The 22,249-nt window shown below is 39.0% G+C and overlaps 1 protein-coding gene across 2 annotated transcripts; it reads right to left on the bottom strand.

Annotated features, from left to right (window-relative positions):
- Positions 1–16,366: 16,366 nt before the first annotated feature.
- On the bottom strand, positions 16,367–17,800 carry LOC131692091 (uncharacterized). 2 transcript variants are annotated; one of them, XM_058978944.1, is made up of 4 exons: positions 16,729–17,800; positions 16,598–16,662; positions 16,479–16,543; positions 16,367–16,425 (listed from the first exon to the last, which is right to left on the bottom strand). In XM_058978944.1, the coding sequence occupies exon 1, from the start codon at positions 17,784–17,786 to the stop codon at positions 16,863–16,865; it is 924 nt and encodes a 307-aa protein (XP_058834927.1). In that variant the 5' UTR covers positions 17,787–17,800; the 3' UTR covers positions 16,367–16,425; positions 16,479–16,543; positions 16,598–16,662; positions 16,729–16,862. The 2 variants fall into 2 exon arrangements, with proteins under 2 accessions (XP_058834927.1, XP_058834926.1); XM_058978943.1 differs by having other exon boundaries at positions 16,598–17,800.
- Between the last annotated feature and the right edge of the window lie 4,449 nt (positions 17,801–22,249).

Here is a 22,249-nt window from a genome sequence, read left to right as displayed (position 1 = left end):
GAGAAATAAGTACTTTATTATTTTTTTAAATTTTTGGCCATTTCCTATATTTTGTATTAGTTGTTTATTCAAGGATTTTCTTCCATTACAATTTGTCTAACTTATAATTTATATTTTCCAAAATTTATTTCATTTTCATTCATTGCCCGATCAGATCAAATGTGTTTTCTTTTTTTATGATATTGAAAAAATGGAAGCCCCATTAGATGATTTTCGGTGCAATTTTGATTGTTGCGGCCGATCCCGTTGTAGCATATTCGAATTGTAAGCTCATGCTCATGAAGAGGTATTGAGAAAAACTTCAATTAATTAACATCCCCAAAATTATTTAAAACTGGTTGTTCCACTGATTCACTATATTATAAGCAAATGCAGCGAAAAGCTGTTGCATAACTTTAAAGTTCTTTACTTAACTATTCTTAACAGAGAAGTATCAATCAATCTCGGAGCTTAAACATTTTGATGGTCGAAAAATCTACAATGGTGGGGGCCCTTACGTTGGACCCGGATTTTCTCTCTACGGCGTCGACTTCGGCTTATTCAGGCACTAATTTTCGTTAACGCATTGATTTTGAGTGATGTCAATATTGAGCTAAAAACGAAAATTTCAACGAATAGATGCTTTTTAAAAACGAATCTTTCAAGGGCAATCTTAAGTTATATAAATTCATTGTTGAGAGAAACAGCCAAAAACAGCTTTTAAGGAACCCCTACCAACACATAGATAGGGAACATTGGTCGGTTGTCGGCACCCCTACGTAACTTTTGACGGAAAGTAGACATGGACAATCTGATAAATATCATTTACGTGTTATATTAGCACGATCTTTTTGCGCCGATTGCTGAAGCAAACAGACTCGAATGTGCTGTTGTACAACGAATATATTTTTTGAACAAGTGAAACTCTAATTAAATTTTTTTTATGATTTGCTTAGTGTTATAGAAAGAGAAATCTGACACTGCCACGAGCCAGGAGACAGTGTAGTATGTTGAAGATTTCTTCCCGATAACAGAAATTGTTCCAATTTGTTGAGCTGATTCGATTGGTACACAAGACTCAGCTCTCCATGTCCCGGCGAATATCTTAAAAGTTAGAGGGTTTATATATCTTTCTTTTATAGGAAACGTAAGCAAATAATCTATATTTATTCAACTGGAAATTTTTCAATGAAATGTGCGAAAATTGGAAAATCAGCGAACACAATGTGCTAGATTAATTGTTGAGTTATGTTGTAGTGCAAAAATAAAAATTTTAAACGCATAATATCTAAAACTAAGAACTTCTTCAGCTCAAACATTTTGAACTTATCTTTTCGGCCAGTTCATAGTAAAAACTATCATCTAGGGGGTGATGTTTTTCTTTTGTGAACTTTCTCGATTTTCTTTGCAAATTTTAGTGAAAACCGCGGAAAACCATAAAGAGTTTGAGGCTGACTATTCTGTAACGAATATAGCATGAATAGTAACGGAGAATGATCAAAACATTTTAATATGTACATAAATTGAACCAGCTAATCAATGGAAGTCTCGCACAATCTCACAACGATTGGTAAGCGAAAACAAATACCAACTTCAGTACAGCACACACCGCCACTGATCAAGCGTCCCCAGCAGCGTAGAAGTTCAAATCCGGGAGGAAGAATCGATCATCCAATCAAGCACAGTTCAATAAGCCGCAATCCATCACAAGCTACATGCGCTAGTGGAGTGGGAAATTATCTCTTTCCGTTAACCCACCTGATCTGGGAACTCGAACAAAAATAAAACAAAGAGCAAAACTTTGGTTAATGAAAATTAAAGCTTTTTTTGTTTCGTATCTTCAATGAAGTTGATTTACGGACCGCGATCATTGTCGTGATGCGCGAGGGAAGAAGCTTAACGAAAGGTTAAATTTGGGAAGCTGAGGAAGCCCCTTTCTGCCAGTCGCTGCTGGAGCGCTGAATCCGATCAGTTCCAGCAATTTTTAACAGTTGGCGCATCTCGAACTCAAGAGTTTCTTGGACGGTGTGTTGATTGGTACCGTTGACGGGATGCGTTCGTGGTGAACGATTTTTTGTTTAATATTTGAAAAAGTTAAAGTTAAAAAATCGTATATTTAGTTTACAGATATGGTAAAAAGAATCCAGGAACGCCACGCGAGTAACAATTGAGAAATATTTATATTTAATATACATTTTATTATAGTCTATCCTGAGAAAATTTTGAACTGTTTCGAGGCGAAATTTCAAGCTCTAGGATACATTTTCGCAAATAACCTCTAGCGCTTTCCCTAACCAAACGAGAACTTAGGGTTCGTCGCGGTTGCGGTATTTACCTCAACCGCGCGGTATTTACCGCACCCGCACCGCAAAAACTGCGGTGCGGTAAGACACTTTTTCTTGCGGATGCGGTGCGGGAAATGAGCATTTACCGCGCGGTATTACCGCAACCGCACTTAAAAAAATAATTGATAAGTCTGCAGTCTGCATTAAAAAGTGAATTAAAACTTTTACCATTTAAGAACGACGAAACTTATTACCTTACAATAGGGAAACATAATAAACATTTGATTGCTCTAATTTCCATGGACTTGACAATGATTGGAAAATAAATCCGAATATAATCTGTATTCGACCTATCGCTACTTGATTTTTTACATTTTGTTTATTCTAATATGATAAAACAATCTGTTACTAAGAAATAAAATTTATAAGCTGTGTCCAATATAAATTGGCATCAGTATTTTTACGACATATTTTGAACACTTTTTAAAATTTACAAGCGAACCTTTTCCAATATATAAAATGCACAATACAATCATTGAAAAACAATTGAATTGCACTGTCAAATCCAATTTAAAAATGCATCATTTCTCCCGATTCCTCTTGACAATCGTGGAATTATGAATCGTTTACGATGACATTTTCTCAACTGTGAATTTTGATTAAATTGGAGAACTTTTGATTAATTTGGAGAACTTAAAAGTTTTCCTATTGATTACTGCGGAAGAACGTTTTTGTATGTATAATGATGAAGTACATGTAGGGTTCGCAGTACCGACCCTTTTTGTCGAGAACTGGTACTACGGTACTGAAGCCCTTTTTTAAATTCGAAAAGAGCTTCAAAATGAAATTGAATGCTGAAACTGATGACCTTATTCTCAGATGATTGATTTGTGCTGATCAAAAAACATGTTTATTGTTTTTAATTGATTCGGAATGGCATGACTCATTTCAGCAGAAAATATTTTTGGTATGCGGCACCTTCTTTTATTTCGAAATCTAGGCCACTATGAAATCAATAACTGCTAAGCGGTGCGACTTGGTAAAAGTAAGAAACACTATTAATAACAGTAAATCAAAGCGAGAATGGCAGTAAATCCGAGCAGGTTGCTCGCTTTTCTTCTCTTGATTTGCTGTAAATTGGTTTCGACCTGCATACCAAGGCTCTTTGCTTTCCTGTAAACTATGGAGTTTTGCTCAATTTTCCTATCACTAATAATCACAAATCGCCCCATTTGGAGTAGCTCACCAAGTTTAAAATTGTTAGCTGCTAAATCGCTGTTCTTTATTTTATAAATAAAGGTTTAAGATCAAACCAAAGACATGATTTAGACCATAGTCTTATTACGTGCCACCCAGTAAAAAATGGAAACCAATCAGAATGTCGCTAATAAAAAAAATTATAGCAAATTTTTACGTCTCTTACGCTAGATGTGAATATTTTGAAATTTAGTACAAGATCCTTAAAATTTAATAATAACAATATAAAGAATTTAAACATTCCGTTCAGTACAACGGGAGCTAGTAATATTTAACTTATAGAAGGTAATTAATATAATTAAAAGTCATCTTGCAGACCGATATTTTGAAACATGTCCCCCTAGAGAATCCACATATTTTTCATAAAAAAATTGTATGGTACCGAAAATACCGGTACTGGCTTTTCTTCAGTACCGGTATTACGGTACCAAAAATGGGTCGGTATTCCCGGAATTTTCGGTACTGGTATTACCGGTACCACAACCCTAAGTACAGCTACATTTCATATGACTTCAGTGCTATGCTAAGATTTACCTTGTTTCGAAAGTATTTATCTCAAAATGTACGGAATTTTATTAATAAAACAAAGTGTCAACTTTTTTAATTTTTTAATAAATGTTACATTCTGAGGAGTCCGTCAAAGTTAATGTACGTGTAAATACGAGTAATATTTTATTATATTTGGTTATTCAAAAAAATTGATAATTTTTCAACACACCTTTCAAAAATACAGAATTTTACCGCATTTACCGCATTACCGCGCGGTGCGGTGCGGTAAATGCAGTGCGGTTGCGGTAAGCGGTGCGGTTTTATTATTTTTTTGCGGTTGCGGTGCGGACTATCCATTTACCGCCCACATCCGCACCGCGACGAACCCTAAGAACTCGCTCTATCTCGCCAGCTAATCCACTTCGCTTCACCAGCACTAACCCAAAAAAAGGAGCGCTGATGAAAAAGTTTAGCAATAGTTGGAAATGCTAGAAATTCTCCCTCCCAGACAAGCATGGATGGGATGCAGATCATCTCTAATTTATATTCTCCCATGAAAAACGAACTCACGATCACTTGTGAAAAGGCTGACCAACAGTTGGACTGTTCAGTTTATAGTACCATCACATTGGTAGAACGAGAGGGTAGGGGTGGAACAAGTGGCGTGAAAAAAAGATTAAACTTTTCTCAATCGGGTGATAGTTGGCTGGAATTTCATTTCCATCCTACTCCCCTTCTCATCATTGGCATCCGGGCCATACGCGGTAATGAGTTTCCCTGGGATTTCTCGAAACTATTTCACTTTTTTCTCCACTATGCGTACAAAATTGTATACTTTTTTGTGCTTCGCATTCATTCTGCCGTTCGAATGTCTATTTTTCAAACTCGAGCCCACGTTTCCCGGGCTGGTCGGTTGCCTAGTTGGTTGGTCGGTTAGTATGTGATAGTGTGATAGGTGGCCTGGTCGGGGTGATGCGGTGGTTTCAGCTAGCAATTAAACCGAATCCGAATCCGCTTCTTTTCCGGTGCGTTTTTTTATTATTCGGATCCGCGACTAATGCACCGAAAAATTATCCTACAATATTTATTTGTACACAGATTGTTCGGTAGGCTGGTGCTGCCAAGGAGAAATAAATTGTGGCTAGTCGCTACCACTACTGGGAAATGCAGAGGAAAGCGTTAATTTTGGTCTTCGGCAGAGCTAAGGGTTGCTGGATTTTTGTTAGCTTAGCTATCAGTAGCTACACTGCGTTCATAATCGTTGTGATTAGTATTGGATTTTTTTTTGCCTTTTTCTGGTGAAAAATGAGATCGTGAACCACCGGCCGTGGGTATGTAAACGAGTCGTTAAATAAATGTGCCTATTCATTAAAAAATTGATTCCTCTAGATAATTGCTGGTCTGAGCGAGTGGGTGCTTTATCATCTTTGCTATGGCTTGAATAATCACTTGTAATTAGTTTCTTCTGAAGAAACATGATAGACATCGGAATGTTAAGGAATGTCTGTTTGGACTTTCGCAGGTATTCTATTTGATAGCCTTTCTCATATTGTTCAGAACTTCGTATCGGGTTTTCGTGAGTATGAGTATGTTGAGAATCAAATTATATATTATATCGCCCTGCTTTGGTTCATGTAATGTCGTAAGCGAAACGAAGTCTTGTTTTGATCATTCAGTGTCACGTAAATAAGATTGATTACGTTCCACTGAACCGTACGCCAGCGTCGATTTTCGAAAACAAATCTACTTGGTAAAACCACAGATAACAGACATTTAGGCTAGAACAAAATTTCTTTAACCCTAGAACGTTGCACTTGCGTTTTCCACCCTAGAACGTTGCACTGGAGTACGCGTTTGACCGCAATTTTCACAGGTAAAAATGCAAACAAAAATAATGTATAATACATCATTTTCTTCGTTTTGTTAATTGCAAAAACAGCTGTGTAAGTGAAAGTACGGAATTTATTGAATCAATGATACATAAATTGGTTGAAACAAAAAAAGTGAAAAATCGCAGTTTTGACTACTATAAATTACTATAACTATGCAAATATTCAAGCGATTTGAAAAGAAAAAAAACCTATTTTAATCCACCTAGCGGTGCAATTGTGCCTTTCTCAATCATGAATCACGAGAATGTGTGCGTTGTTTATATTCATTAAAAACTTTTAAATGCATATATTACATTTTATTATTATACATCACATGACAACTATATACAGGAAAATAAATCATTATTCGAGTTCTAAAATTTTGAAAAAGAAAAAACATCCACGGTAATATTAAACTGAAAAACCTGTTTTAATCCACCTAGCGGTGCAATTGTGCCTATCTCATTTCTCCAAACTATGATTAATTAGCTGGTTCGTACAATATAACATTATGGAAATGTCTTTCATTCTTATTACACTTGGAAAGTATATATAAGAGCACCTTTTTGCATTCATCGCGGTATCGGTTTAAATCGGAGTTTTCTATGTGATCGCACTCCACAACCCGTAACTCCGGAGTCGGAAGTCGGATGGAGATGGAATTTAATATCAGTTTCCGGGGACGTAACACCTTTCATTTGAGACTAAGTTGATCAAATCGGTCTAGCCATTTTCGAGAAACCAATATAACCGTTATTCTGAATTTGGATGCTTCCGGATCCGTCGATGGTGGCCAGTGTGGCCAAAGAGACTTTGCATGACTGTTGGTGACCTAGATCTACAAATTCAACAGTTGTGTTTACATTTTGGAAAAAGATTCACCTTTTTACATTCATCGCAGAATTCGTTAGAATCGGGATTTGCTGCGTGATCGTACGTATCACCCTGTAATTCAGGAACCAGCACTCGGATCCACACAAAATTCAACAGCTGCTGATGGACCTTTCATTTAAAATCAAGTTTGCCAAAATCGGTTCAGAAAATTCCAAATTCAGAATGTGGACAAATCAACAAATTTTGTTTTGTAACCATACTCTTCAACTCGTAATCCGGAACAAGATGTCGGTTGAAAATGAAATTCAATAGCAACCTATGGGAATATTATACCTTTCATTTGAATCTTAGTTTGTAAAAATCGGTTCAGTCATCTCCGAGAAACCGATGTGGACATTTTGTTAACAAATCCGCACATACACACACACATACATACATACATACATGCATACATACATACATACATACATACATACATACATACATACATACATACATACATACATACATACATACATACATACATACATACACACATACATACACACAGATATTTTGCGATCTCGGCGAACTGAGTCGAATTAGACCTGTGCGCCGCCGCGCCACGACACCGCCGCCGGTAAATTTTAACAAACGCCGGCGCCGAAAGGTAGATCGGCGGCGCGCCGCCGATGCTTTTTTCTTGCGCCGACAATTCGCGAACTCGAAAATCGTCGATTCATAATTTTATCCACAAATCTAGGAACATTGTCTATGGTGCGAATATACGACGTTAACTGATTCATGATTTATCACATATTGATCTTTATTTGGTATTAGTGGTTGTGAATTAGATCGCAAAATTAACAAAGTCTTGATATTTTCTCGAAGACTATGACACGATCCATTCTTGCTTCGTCAACTGGTTATGATTGCGAGGATATAAGTTACAATTCACCATTCGTGCGCGTGGAATGGTCTACAAATTCAAAAAAACGCTTCGACTTTCAAGATATTGATAATGAAATTTACGATTATGTGCCAGATCTTAATCTTTGCACGTAATCAATTTCACTGCAACGCAGTGTATTATTCATCGATTTTTAACCGATTCATGATTCCAAATATGCAAGACACAATCCACCAGTCGAGCACGTGAAGCTGTTCATGATATAGTTCATGAAATAATTAATTTTCCACATAATCTTAATACAAGAAACTCAGACTATTATTCATGGATTATTCACTAAGCTCTTTGGTTTTGAAATTTGTATGTGAGCTATTGTATACAACTGCTAGCAACCGGTCTCATAGGCGCGAGCATTAGACACAAGGACCTGTAACCCTGTTATTCTTTTGTTAAGATTCAGTGTAATGTTCGGAATTAAATGAAACTGCGCTAAGCACCAAAAATACATTACATAGCCACAATACATTTCCGTGAAATAATTAAGAAAACTATAGGACACGTGACTCTGAGTAGAAAATCCGACGGTAAGCTCAAAACTAAAATATCACGATAACACGACGAGAATTTACGAAAATCGTTGCATATCGTTCAATTCTTGACTTTTTTAGTCAAAAAAGTAATACAAATCAATGTATCTTCAAGTTATGTACTAGAATCATAAAAATATTAAACATATTCAGACACAACCACCTACTAAACATTTGAGTATAATGCCATCTTTTTTTTACGTGAACTAGTTTTGTGAAAACACAAAAATTATTTTCAATACGAGGTTTATTTATCATTGATTGACTTGTGACCTATTTCAATTTTTTCTCGAAAAATAGTTGGGCTGAGTAATCTTGTCTTTACGCGACACTGGTGCACTGATGTGGCGATGCAGAGGGTAAGATTTCTGGTATCATAAATTATTTATCGTGTGATCTAGCCCCACTCAGGAAAGATTTTCAGTGTCAGTTGCATCAGGCCGGTATCACAGACAAATAAGACGTAACACGAGATGAATATTCAACACTCGTAGAAAAAACGGTCGATTTAAATTACAAAAATGCGTCATATCAGCGAGCGTGGCGTTAGTGAAGAGATTTTGACACAGAGCTACATGTGTTACTTATGTCGATTTTGCTTGAGGCAGAAATTAATTCAGTCTCGGACCTAACTGCTGTCAAACCGTTTGTTTGAAGCCTATGAAGTTTCAATCCTATGTTATGCCCAACTGAGCTGAAAACCGAGTTGGGTTCCAACCGGAAATATATTTCGGGTTCGCTGCTGTTTTGCGAGAACCCAACTCAGTTCCATTAAAAACATTTGTTTGAAGCAACTAACCTGGGTTAGTGTCTAGGTTCTCAATCGAAAACGACATTAGTTTCCGCACACACCCGAAATCGTTACCGTCTTCTTAATCTCATGCAAACCAAAACAAACAAAATGGCCCGGAAATGTGAAATTCATTCTTGTCGAAGTGCCCAAGGCGGGAGTTGTTCCCAAACATTTCTTAAGTTACAACACAATGCCGATCGGTGAGTTAGCACATAATAGTATGTTGGTAATTTAATTGATTCGGTGAATCGAATCTAACTAGATGTATGCTATGGATTAGAATTTGTTGGTCCCCGGAACTGCTGGAGAAATTGGCGGGGTGCAGGTGCAATGAAAACTATAGATACGCTCAGACCATTTTCAATCAGACTTGTTTAGTGATCAGTTTCAACCCAACAGGAGCTAAAACATCAAGTCGTGGAATCATTATGAATGATAGTAACAGTATATTTACGTTTCGTCAGGGTGTAGATCTGTATGATTCCAGCACATCGAGCATACTTTGCACTCAAGATAAAAGCAAATCTTACGTTGAAAGAAAATGTAGTGCCACGGAATCGTATGCCTTATCATCGTGGCGATTTTGTACTTACAAGAAGTAAAAGTAAACACCAGCCTAAGCAATGGTCTACCTTGAAAGGTGTCCTTACATGACCATTAAAAGTGACATTTCTGCGTAGTAATGCCATTAATAACGCCTCGTGTTAGGGTACCTGATATCTGCGGGATTCTAAAGAGCGACGGTAAAGAAGACTAAATAGAAACAAAAAACAATGAAACGACAACAAGAATTAATATCGTCAAACAAAACAAAAACTGTTTTACCGTTGCTTAATTTCCCAAATATAGAACAATAAATAATTATTCATTCTTCAAATTTGTCCATTGCAATCATTATTTCATGCGAAGTCGTAGTATGCGACATCGACAATTTTTCTATTTCGTTCTTCAAATTTTACAACCGTAAAAATAGTTCCACCTTTCATTTATTATCTTGCATTTCGCAAGCAGGGTAAGCGTTATTAGAGCTTCAGTTAAAAAAAAAAATTTGATGTGGAAGCGAGAATTACATTTTGTGCAATGTGTTCAACAGATGTCGCTAGCACATCGTGGGCGATGATTTTTATTAAAATTTTCCTCAAGCTGTAACGTCTGTTTGTATGTGCTGCGAAGTTTGTTACAATAGAAACCAAAAATTTGGGAAAGGAATTGTACTACATAGGCGTCAATATTTGTCACGCCGACACACGCCGGCGCGCCGCCAATAGGGTTCAACGGCGACGCAATACTCAACTGCATATTTTGCCTTCCATTTGAGACTTGGTTTGAGAAAATCGGTTCAGTCATCACCGGTGAACCGAAGTGACTTTAATTGTGGAATATGCCCGGAATTCCGGGCTTCCGGAATCGTCGATAGTGGACAATATATTCAAAGAATGTTTGATTGACAATCAGTGATCTAGATCTGCGATTAGAAGTAATTTGGTGACCATTTCAATAGTTTTTAGCCTCTGAGGTATTACGATTTTACCGATTTATACGGGAAATTCCAGTGTATCCTTACTAACACCCCTGTAACTCCGGAAGCAAGAGTCAGAACCGAATGAAAATCAGCAGCAGTCAATGGTATCACTGTATCTTTCATTTGAAATCAAGTTTGTAAAAATCGGTATAGAATTTGTTGGGGAATGAGTGTGATATTAGCTTAGGAACTTAGCGGGTTCCCCGGGGGCGTCATGAACCGTCATAGGTGGCCAATGTGGTCAAAGCTGCTTTGATTGATCATTAGTGATCCAGACCCGCAAACTAGAGTAATGTTACATCAATTTTGATATGTTTTACATCATTAGAACATCGTAGTGGTACCAGTTTATATGGGAATTTGCTGTGTGACCGCACTCTTCAACCCGTAACTCCGGAACCGGAAGTCGGATCAACTAAAAATTCAATAGCAGCTTATGGGAGCGTTATACCTTTCATATGAAACTAAGTTTGCGAAAATCGGTTCAGCCATCTCTGAGAAAATTGTGTGAGTTTAAATGACACACACATACACACACACATACACACACACATACACACACACATACATACATACACACACAGACATTTGCCGATCTTGACGAACTGAATCGAATGGTGTATGACACTCGGCCCTCCGGGCCTCGGTTAAAAAGTCGATTTTTACAGTGATTGCATACCCTTTCTTTATATGAGAAAGGCAAAAAATGATTCTAAAAGTTGAAAGAATGGTCTAGAAACGGCATAAAATGGAATTTCGATATTTTTAAAAAAGTGCAATTATTTGGAAGAGTGAACGTTTAAAAATCGGGTTTTGGAAAATACCACGAAATGGGGTGGAAATTGAAATGAAAAAAATATTTATGTCTAGTAATACATTGGTAACACGCAATGTTCCTGTTACCGCAGTTACTATGTGCAAATTACACTTCCAAAGCCATTTTTTTGAAAAACTACAAAGAATAAACAATAAAACAATAAAAATCAGCAAAAATGAGAACGATTTTTTTCCACTTCAAAATTAAATTAAAATTAAAATAATTGAATTCATCATTGACACCCTGCCCTCAGACCATTACTTCATCGTTTCGGATAGTCTCAGCTCCATTGAGGCCATCCGTGCGGCGAAGCCTGGAAAGCACTCACCGTATTTCCTGGGGAAAATACGGGAATATCTGAGTGCTTTATCTGAAAAATCTTACCAGATTACCTTGGTGTGGGTCCCGTCACATTGTTCTATTGTGGGCAATGAGAAGGCGGACTCTTTAGCTAAGGTGGGCGCATTAGAAGGCGACACTTACGAAAGACCAATTTGCTTCAACGAATTTTTCAGTATCTCTCGTCAGAGGACACGCGATAGTTGGCAAATCTCATGGCGCAATGGGCATCTGGGACGGTGGCTACATTCCATTATCCCGAAGGTATCAACGAATGGTTGGTTTAAGGGTTTGGATGTGAACCGGGACTTTATTCGTACGATGTCAAGGATCATGTCCAACCATTACTCGTTTGACGCGCATCTCCGTCGTATAGGGCTTGCTGAAAGTAATCATTGTGTTTGTGAGAACGGATATCACGACATCGAGCATGTTGTTTGGCTGTGCGCAGAGTACTGTGTTGCCAGGTCCCAACTAATAGATTCCCTTCGGGCCCGAGGTAGATCACCCTATGTGCCAGTCCGGGACGTCCTGGCAAGCCGTGACCACCCCTATATTTTTCTTATCTATATCTTTTTGAAAACTATTGATGTCCAAGTTTAATACATTTTCCCCTCTCTCATTCACAGTAGAATCTCACCAACATATCCCTGTATCTACAATATGACATTGCTTCACGAGTCTTCGGTGCATACCCTTCTTGATAACCGTCTACCCAGAACATCATGACATACCTCACATGCAGATGATATAGAGAACATCATGACAGCATCAAAGTGCCAATAACACTAGTTTACAAATTTTGGGTTAATTGCATGAAGTTAAGAAAAAAGGTGTTTTCTAAGTCAATTTTGGGTCGCTGAGCACGAAAATCATATTCATTTTCTTTTTCAAAGAACCGTTTTTGTGATTTTTTAAAAAAGGTGTTTTAAGCACTTTTTGCAGTTTTTGGTCAATATCTCAGGAAAAAATCTTCCGATTACCACAAGCGACTCACCATTCGAAAGGTATTGATGTGCCCATTCCAAAAATGTATAACATGCTAGTAATAAAATATCAATAATTTAGGGTTAAGAGCAACCAAAGTCAAAAAAAGTAGTGTTTGGTAAAATTACAAATTTTTAGTTGATTTTTCATAAAAAAATAAATCAGCGAAAAAAATCTTTTAAAATCTTATGTGACAGGCAAACTTCTCACGTGAATTTTAAGCCTAAGATCACGAAAATCCGACAAAAACTGGTGATGTTATTAGGTACCGAGCGAAAATTGCTCTGTTTTTCGCATATCTCTTTTGGTCTTAAATAAGATTAGACTAGTTTACAAGAAAAATGAAGTTACGAGAAAAAGTGCTTTCTAGATTAATTTGGGGTCGCTGAATACGAAAATAATACTTTATTTCTCTTTCAAAGCAGTTCGAGCTTAAAAAAAAATTTCTTTTGCTTCCGCTTTTTTGTTTTTGCTCTATTTTTTATTACAGTAAAATAATTTTTCATATTTTCAGAATATAATGTGAAAGGTTTTAACAATTTTAAGGTAATCGCGATAAGCTAAGAAGAAAGGTGTTTCCTCAGTTAATTTTGGATCGCTGAATATGAAAACTAAGTCCATTTTTTTTTCAAAGAAGCATTTTCAAGATTTCTTTGAAAAAGGTGTTTTTGGGCACTATTTTAGTTATTTGTCAATATCTTGTTCAAATAGGATCCGATCGAAACAGTTCGAAAGGTATTGATGTGCCCTTTCCGAACATGTATAATATGCGTAGATCAAATCTCGACAAACATATGATTACGGCTTAAAAGCCAACTGTCAAAGTTCTCTTTATAGTAAACAAAAGAAAAACGTTTTCTCTTGCATTAACTGCTATGAACTGCATTTAGCGAGTAACGGTTTGTCCGGAATTTCCTTTCAAAGAGACTGTTGGCTTTTAAGCCGTAGTCGTATGTTTGTCGAGAAATGTAGATTTATTATGATTACAATCGACCAAAGTAGAAAAGTCTAATGTTCGACCTTTTTTTAAAAAAATGCACATTTCTAGTAAATTTTTAATAATAAATCAAGGACAGAAGAAAATTCTTTTAGAATCTAATTAGATAAATAATCTTTTTGCATAAATTTTAATCCAATGGTCACAAAAGTCGGATGAAAAATGTAGATATGAAGGTATGGTGGTATGAAGCACTGAGTGAAAATTGTAACTTTTTATTTTTCGCACATTCATTCTTTCAGCTGAAATAATCTTCTATACTTGATAGTTATTGTTTGTGTTTGATACTGTCTTCTCGAGCTTGCATCCATCCATCCTGCGGCATTTGAATGGTTTTGGATATTTCATTGTACAACTAAGTGCTCTTTTTAAAATGTGGAAATATCGTTGGAAAAGTTTTTTTTTTGTCTGTTGTGAGTACATATTTTACGAAGTAAAGGAATTTTAGCCTTCTGCTTCAACAGACTTCACAGTAGATTCTCAGTTCACAGAAAATTACGTGGCTAGTGCTACGATCCCACTGAATATTTGGCGACTGGCTTATGAGACCAGTGCTACACCCTCTAAACCGCCGCACCAGGGCAGGTCCGCTAAAATCATAAAATTTCTATTTCGCTCAATGTGCCATAGCATCAACATTTTTCATCCGATATTAGTGATATTAGGCTTAAAATTAACGTAATCATATTATTTGTTATCTTAGATTCTAAAAGGTCCGAAAAAAATTGTTCTTCGGTAAAAAAATCATTTAAAAATGAGTAACTTTTAAAAATGGTCAAAAATGTTGAGAGTAGAATGGTAGGAGAATGTCGAACAGTCTAGAAGAATTCCCTCTCAGACCTCTACGGCCAACTTACCAGAACACCAAAGTGAAGATGAGCAACGAAGCGAAGGGAAACTTTTTTGAGAAAATCACACAATCGCTTCTTTGAACAAAAAAATAAATATTGTTTTCGTGTTCAGCGACCCAAAATTAGTCTAAAAAATACTTTTTCTTGAAGCTTCATTTTTCTTGTAAACTAGTGTAATTATCCGAAATATCGACCCTCCCCTCACCCCTGCGATTACAGGCTGGAAACTACAACACTACAACAAAGTGTGCATATCCGCCACAATGATCAATCAGCAAACGACGATGTCAATTACACAATATGTATCCCACTTCCTACACTTTTCCTTTACTTACGTAAGAGGGGAGCAAGCCGCCCCTAAATACGGCTTTCCCTTCCCCCACTAACATGTGACATTTAATTAAAAAAAAATGAATTATAGGCCTCGTTAAGCTAAAGCATTTGGGCCTAAATAAACGTATTTAAGATAAAAAAACGCTTTTAATCCACCTATCAGTGTGATGACACATTTCTTATAACTCTTGTCACTCTCTTTGGATAATATATCGTTTGAGAACATTTAGAACTTGATGCTTCGCGATGTTTTTGATAACACATACTACATGGGATAGTGGCAGGACTCAGAGAATCGCTCAAATCAGCATAGGACAACATCAGTGCTAGAAAAATTCAAACCAAATCAATGGGAAATCGAAAAAATGGCCCATAAAATAGACATACAAACGAATTAGCAAAATGCTCTGTTAATAAAATAATAAAGAATTTTCCTAAAGGGATTAAATATTGTACTGAGCCAAAAAAATCGAAATTTTTTTTTTTGAATCGATTTGAAGTTTATACTTTACTCAAATTTCCACGCGACTGAGAACTAAGAAATTGTTTAATAAGCTTTCGTAATATTGTGTAGGAAAAAAGCTGAAAATTTCAGTATTTTCTCTATCTGCAACATATAAACCCTTAAGTATACCAATTAATTGGTATACGAATTGGAATAGGTTCGCCAAATTTTGGAAGAAGTCTATAAAATAACCCCTTGAAAACTACCTAAAAATTGTTGTAGTTCGATGCAATAAAAAAATCCCCAAAAATGAAATGTACCTATCAATGTGAAACACAGTGAATAATACATACAAAAAAAAACCATTTTTATCAGTCTCATGGTGTATTTTAGGCTGACAATATGGGGACATTGACTAAATCGGGCAATTTTTTTTCTTTATAATAAACTGAAGCTGTTAAAATATTCTTCCCGTCCCTTGATGTAGTCTGATAACTATTTCTGATTGTGATGAACTTTTTATTTTTGCATATTTCCATCTTCATGATAAGGAAAACATGCTCAAGAAAGGATTTACTCGAATTCAGTCTTGTTCGTCTGCTAGAGCCCATCAAACATATGTTCATATTTGGCTGATAAAATCGGGGTTTCAATGTATTATAATAGATATTCAGCATTCGAAGAAGTTTCTTGTGAACGAGTGTAGAATGACTTTGTTTCTACTTACTTTAAATCAGCGGCGTAGCCAGAAATTCGTTTTGGTGAAAATCGATCATACTGTCCAAACGGCATAATTCCGCAACCGCAATTTTTGAAGTTTTAAAATTATGCAGAATTAATTTTTCAGAAAATAGTAACAGAGTTCGTGTGTTTAGCGAATTTGTTGAGACTTTATTGAAGTCATGAATATTAACCTGAGAAAATTCACCATAAATACTTCTTGGACGATATACCGTCAAAATTATTTTATCAAATGATGCGCTGTTTAACGTTTGTAAAACTCATCGAAGATACTATACCTCCGAGATTGGCGGTTTCAAAATGATGCTATCTTGACCTTAAATTACTGTTTTTAAACATTTGACCTATACATATTGTTCGGATTGGGAAGAATACACGTCCTGATAGCAGCTTACACGCAGCTTCAAAGCTGTAATATATTATATTAAGTTTGATTTGGTTTTGAATATAGGTTATGCTTACATTTTCGTTTTCTTCTTCCGAGTTTATCCGAAACAAACTCCTTTTTTATCTGTGTTCGTAGTGTCCTAGATTTTATAAATTCATTAGGTTTAAGCTGGATTCTATTGAAGAGAACTTACCCTTCTTGCAAATCTGTGATAATTAGCCTGAACTAGTCAATTAGCCGTACTATTAGCTTTAGTTTCTACAATAGGTAAGATATAACAGTTCACAGTACAGTTTTAGGAAATTCTTATTAATTTATAATTACCTCGTTCTGTTACAAATTCACTATAATTAACTAGAATTTAAGCAACTTTATTAAAGGTTTAACTACGACTGCTAACTGATTTTAGTATTGAAACAGTGCAATGACGAGCAACTTACGGACTGATCACGTTGTGTCTATGCTCCATCTGACAGTACAGCACACGAGGATATGTTCTGACGTTTGCGCAACTGACATTTATGTTTGCTCGTATTGACAGCACCGGGTGGTACTGAACTGAACTCATCTGTCTGTTGAACGAATCTGCCCTGTGGTTTCGTAACATTCCCCTGCCCGTGAAGTTCCGGACCGTCTCCAGGTGTCTGAAGATCCAGGAGTGCTAGCTTTACTGCAGGTCTATTGATTAATCCATTCTTCGTCTGTACAACTGCTCGCCGAACTTGTCCATCTGGTGCCTTAATAACGTCCACGATCTTACCCCTTAACCAACCGTTCCGTTTACTCTCCTCCACAACGATGACTAGGTCTTCTGCTTTCAACGGTTTAGTAGGTTCAAACCACTTTGTACGCCTGGTTAAAGTTGGTAGGTACTCTCGAATCCAGCGGGCCCAGAAGTGGTTTACCAAGCATTGTGCGAGACGCCAGCTGTCTCGCAAGGCACTTCCTTCCACCTTTGTTGATGTTTCCGGTTGTGCAACGCCCTTTGTACCGAACAACAGGAAGTGGTTTGGCGTCAGTGACTCTTCTTCCATCGACTCAAGCGGAATGTATGTCAATGGCCTAGAGTTGACAATCGACTCGGCTTCTGCAACTACTGTTTCCAAAACTTCGTCACTAGGATGCTGTGGATGGTCTGCGATGACAGACATAGCGGTTTTTACTGAGCGCACCATGCGCTCCCAAGCGCCGCCCATGTGAGGCGCCGAAGGCGGATTGAAACACCAGCTCGTATTACTGTTGGTAAATGTAATCGCACAATTCTCCTGGATCTCCTGCATCTGTTTCTCAAGAATGTTGCTCGCTCCCACGAAGTTAGTTCCGTTGTCACTGTAGAAGGTTTCTGGAGAACCACGGCGAGCCACAAATCGTCTGATGGCCATTACGCACGACTGGGTAGAGAGACTATGTACTACCTCTAAATGTACAGCGCGTATCGTGAGGCAAGTGAATAACGCCACCCATCTTTTCACCAGGTTTCGACCTTGTTTGACTTGTATTGGCCCGAAATAGTCTACGCCAGTGTGCGTAAATGGTCGAATCATTCCTGTGACGCGAGCGGTCGGTAGGGATGCCATCATAGGTGGTGTTGGAACAGCATTTTTAACGCGGCAGGTAACACACTGTTTCGATACCTGACGAATCAGCACTCGTAGCCCAGGTATAAAGAACCGTTGACGCATCTCGTTGCAAACTGTCTCCCCATTTCCGTGGAGGAATTTCCGATGGTAGCTTTCCGCTAGAAGATGAACAGCGAAGTGCTTCCTTGGTAATATAATTGGAAACTTTGCATCATACGCCACGGTAGGTGCTTCGCAGATCCTACTGTTCATCCGAATGATGCCTGTTTCATCTAAGAATACTGATAGTCGGTACAGTGAGCTGGACTTCGGGATGGGTGGTGAGCTAGTCGAATCCCCTAGGCTTCGCCGCAGAATCGCGTACTCGTCTGGATAGGTTTCAACTTGGATCTGCTGCCAAATTAGGTTTTCAGCCTCGTATAACTCCTTCTGTACTAGAATATTGGACTGAAATCCCTTTCCACCCTTGAACTTGCACACGGCTCGTAACACGTAGGCCGTCGCTCTCAGTAAACGATTCCAGTTTGAGAATCTAGAAACATCCATCAGTGGTTGCGGCATCATACCATGATAAAGAAATACGGTACGTAGTTCAGCTTCTACATCCACCCTGTTCGGCTTGGGTTCTGACGGCCACCGATCCCGCGCGTTGAATAAGAACTCCGGTGCATTGTACCACGGCCCATTCGGGTCGAAACTTGGTCCATCTTTCCACTTCGTGGCCGCATCAGCAATGTTCATTTTCGATGGCACATAATTCCATTCATCTACGCTCGTTGAACTGAGAATCTCTCCTACACGGAACGCAACAAATTGATGATATCGTCGAGCGTCAGATCGTAGCCAGTACAGAACGGTTGTTGAATCTGTCCAGAAGTATCGTTCAGTTATCTGGATATCCAGGGAGCTCAACACTGAGCCCATCAACCTTGTTCCGATCATCGCCGCTTGTAGCTCTAGACGCGGGATGGATAGTGGTTTCAACGGAGCGACCTTCGTTTTTGCAGCTACTAGAACACATCTGGGTCTACCGTTATCGTTGAGTCGAAAATATAAGGCAGCCGCACAGGCCACTTCGCTGGCGTCCACGAATAGATGGGCTTCTACATCTTTGAGAGCGGAAATGTTGACCCCCTTGAAGAAACAACGAGGCACCCTCACTGCATCTAGATGCTGCATGTTCTGACACCAATGCCTCCACTTACCATGCAATTCTTCTGTGATGAGATCATCCCAGTCTGTTCCACTTCTCCATATCTGCTGCATGAGAATTTTCCCATGTACGACGAAGTGTGCAATCAGTCCTAGTGGGTCGAAGAGTGACATTACAGTTCGCAAGACTTGGCGTTTAGTTGGCGTACTTCCACTTTCGATTAGTGCTTTAATTTCTTCCTTCATGCTGTTCAGGTCAAAGCAGAAGACATCCTCTGTTGGTTTCCAGATCAAACCTAGCACCCGTTCCGAATCAAGCGATTTGTCCAGCTTCATGGATATTTGCTGACGTGCTTCCGGCTCTCCGATTTTCTCTAAGACTCGGACTGAATTTGAGGCGAAGTTACGAATTTCGAAACCTGCTTGCGAATGGACGTATTTCACTTCGGTGATTAATCGGACAGCTTCCTTTTCCGTGTCTACACTGTCCAGAAAGTCATCCACGTAGTGGTTCTCGGTGATAGCTCTTGCTGCTCTCGGAAAGGAATCAGCAAACTCCGTTGCGTTTCTGTTTTTTACAAACTGCGCTAGACTTGGCGAGCAGGTTGCTCCGAAGGTGGCCACATCCATGACGAAAATTTGGGGTTCTAATTCTGGATGCAGCCGAAAAAGGAACCGTTGTGACTGCTTGTCTTCATCTCGTATCCTGATCTGATGGAACATCTCTTTTATGTCCCCCACCATTGCTATGTTCCCTTGCCTGAAGCGCAGCAGTACCGATATCAGATCCACTAGAAGATCCGGACCTTTTAACAGCATGTCGTTGAATGATACGCCTGCCACACGTGCTTTAGCGTCCCATATGAGCCGAAGCTTGCTCGGTTTTTTCGGGTTCTGTACTATTCCCAACGGTAAGTACCAGACCTTTGTCGGGTCAGTAGATCGCAGTTCGTTTGGCGTAATACGATGGGCGTATCCCTTCGATTCGTACTCTACAATCTGCTCTTTCACCCGTTGTTCGAGAATCGCGTCCTTACTTAACCTTCTTTCCAACGCTTTCAATCGCCGAAGTGCCATCGGGTAGCTGTCCGGAAAGCAGAACTGGTCATACTTCCATAACAGCCCTATCTCGAAGGCACCGTCCACGCGCCGGGTTGTAGCTTCCATAATCTGTCGTACTCGCTTGTCTTCTTCAGCTTCAGGTTTAACTGTCACGCTGGACTCTTCAACTGCGAAGAATTGTTTCATCCATTGATGCAGCTCATGATTTTTCATCTTTTCTGTTAGATGTAAATTCAACTGCACTATCGAATTGCCGCTCTTGTCGTTTTTCCCGAAGATACACCAACCCAGACGCGTTTTTGTAGCCACTGGTTCGTTATCTCTTCCCTCGCGCGTTCGCAACGCAGTTAGTAGCCGAATATGTTCGATGCCAATGATGATACCTGGAGTCGCATCCGTGTAACTTTGAACCGGAAGACCCTTTAGGTGTTGATAGCTACGTGCTAGATTGTCGTAGCACATCGTTTGCGCAGGTAACTGCAGCTGCTGAACTGTTCTCACATTGTGGAGTTTAAACTTCTTGCTATTCCCGCAGATAACCACGCTAATACGCTGAGATTCCTTTTCCTCCCTCGAAATATTTCCAGTCCAACTCAAACAGAAGCCGTCATTTTGACCCTCGATGCCTAATAACGACGCAATATTGCGTTCGAGAAGAGTAGAACTAGACCCGTCATCCAGGAACGCATAGGTACTGACTTGCTTGCCATTCCCTTGTATAGTGACCGGCAAATATCGGAATAGCGAATATGACATCGAACTGTGTAAATTTTGATGTACAACAATATTCGTACTCCCTGTTCCGCTCGTTGTATCCGCTTTTCCCGAACCGTTTGCTGAGTGCAGAAGGTTATTGTGGTATATTCTACACCCATTTATACCACACTCCTTTTTGGTTCGACATGGCCATTTCCGATGTGGTACAAGGCAACCCCTACACAGTTTTTTCTGCTTCACGACTTCCCATCTACCGTCGATATCGAGCGACTTGAACTGCTTGCAGTTTGCGATTTCGTGACCGGTTCTAGCGCAATACATACAAGTATTCTTTTCCCGCTCCCCTGTTGCCATATTTTTCCCAGCGGATTCACTATTCCTCTCCTGCGGACCCTCAGAGTGTGTGTACAGCTTCGGTTTCTCTTTTCCCGGTTTGATGGGTTTCGAGTTCATACTGAGCGCTTCGACTGGAAGCGTAACATCTGAAGCCATTATCACTAACTCAGACATGAACGCGCTGAAGGTCGCCAGATTGACGCAGGTGCTTTTATTCTTGTAGTAGGACCACTGCATTTTAATTTGCGGTGGTAGTTTCTCGACTAGCTCGTGAAGCAGCGTAGGATTCCACAAATGATCAGAAAGATTAGCAACACACATGTGATCCACGACATTTTGCACGGCGAGACCGAAATTTATTTGCGACTGCAAGTTGTCAGTCTTCGGAGAGGGAACTGTTCGTAGCTTTTGGAGGAGAGAGTGTATCAAAATTTCTGGTCGACCATACAAGCGCCGTAATATGTCAATTACGAAAGGCACCGACTGCGGCATCAGCAACCGGCTTCTAACTGCTTCCAACGCATTCCCCTTCAAACAACGCTGTAGTCGCACTAAGTTCTCCGAATCAGTGTATCCACATGTTTCCGTAGAGTTACAGAATGAGCTATAGAATAGCGGCCAATCTTGAGGGTCGCCTGAAAAGTTTGGCAACTCCCGCGGCATAACTTGTCTCGCAGCCATTTGCTCGCTAGATGGCCCGCTTCGAACTGGTATAGCAGGCTGTTGTTGAGGCCGTTGGTCAATGGAGGGAGCACCGAATGGTCCGGCTGGCATCGGTAGTTGGGTACCCGGAATCACAAACTGAGGTGCAGTACTACTAGACACAGGTGGTACCAACGCATTCGTACTTACTAACACACCCCCATTATTAAAATACGTTCCTTCTCTTTGCGTTGAAACCGGGATATGATTTATATTTAACGATTGCATTCCACTCACGGTGGTACTGGCGATATTGCTATTGATCCACGTTGGTTGACAAATGGAACTTAACGTTG

This window comes from Topomyia yanbarensis, chromosome 3 (assembly GCF_030247195.1).
Source record: "Topomyia yanbarensis strain Yona2022 chromosome 3, ASM3024719v1, whole genome shotgun sequence".
Lineage (NCBI taxonomy): Eukaryota > Metazoa > Arthropoda > Insecta > Diptera > Culicidae > Topomyia > Topomyia yanbarensis.
This window is presented reverse-complemented; position numbering and strand designations above follow the sequence as displayed.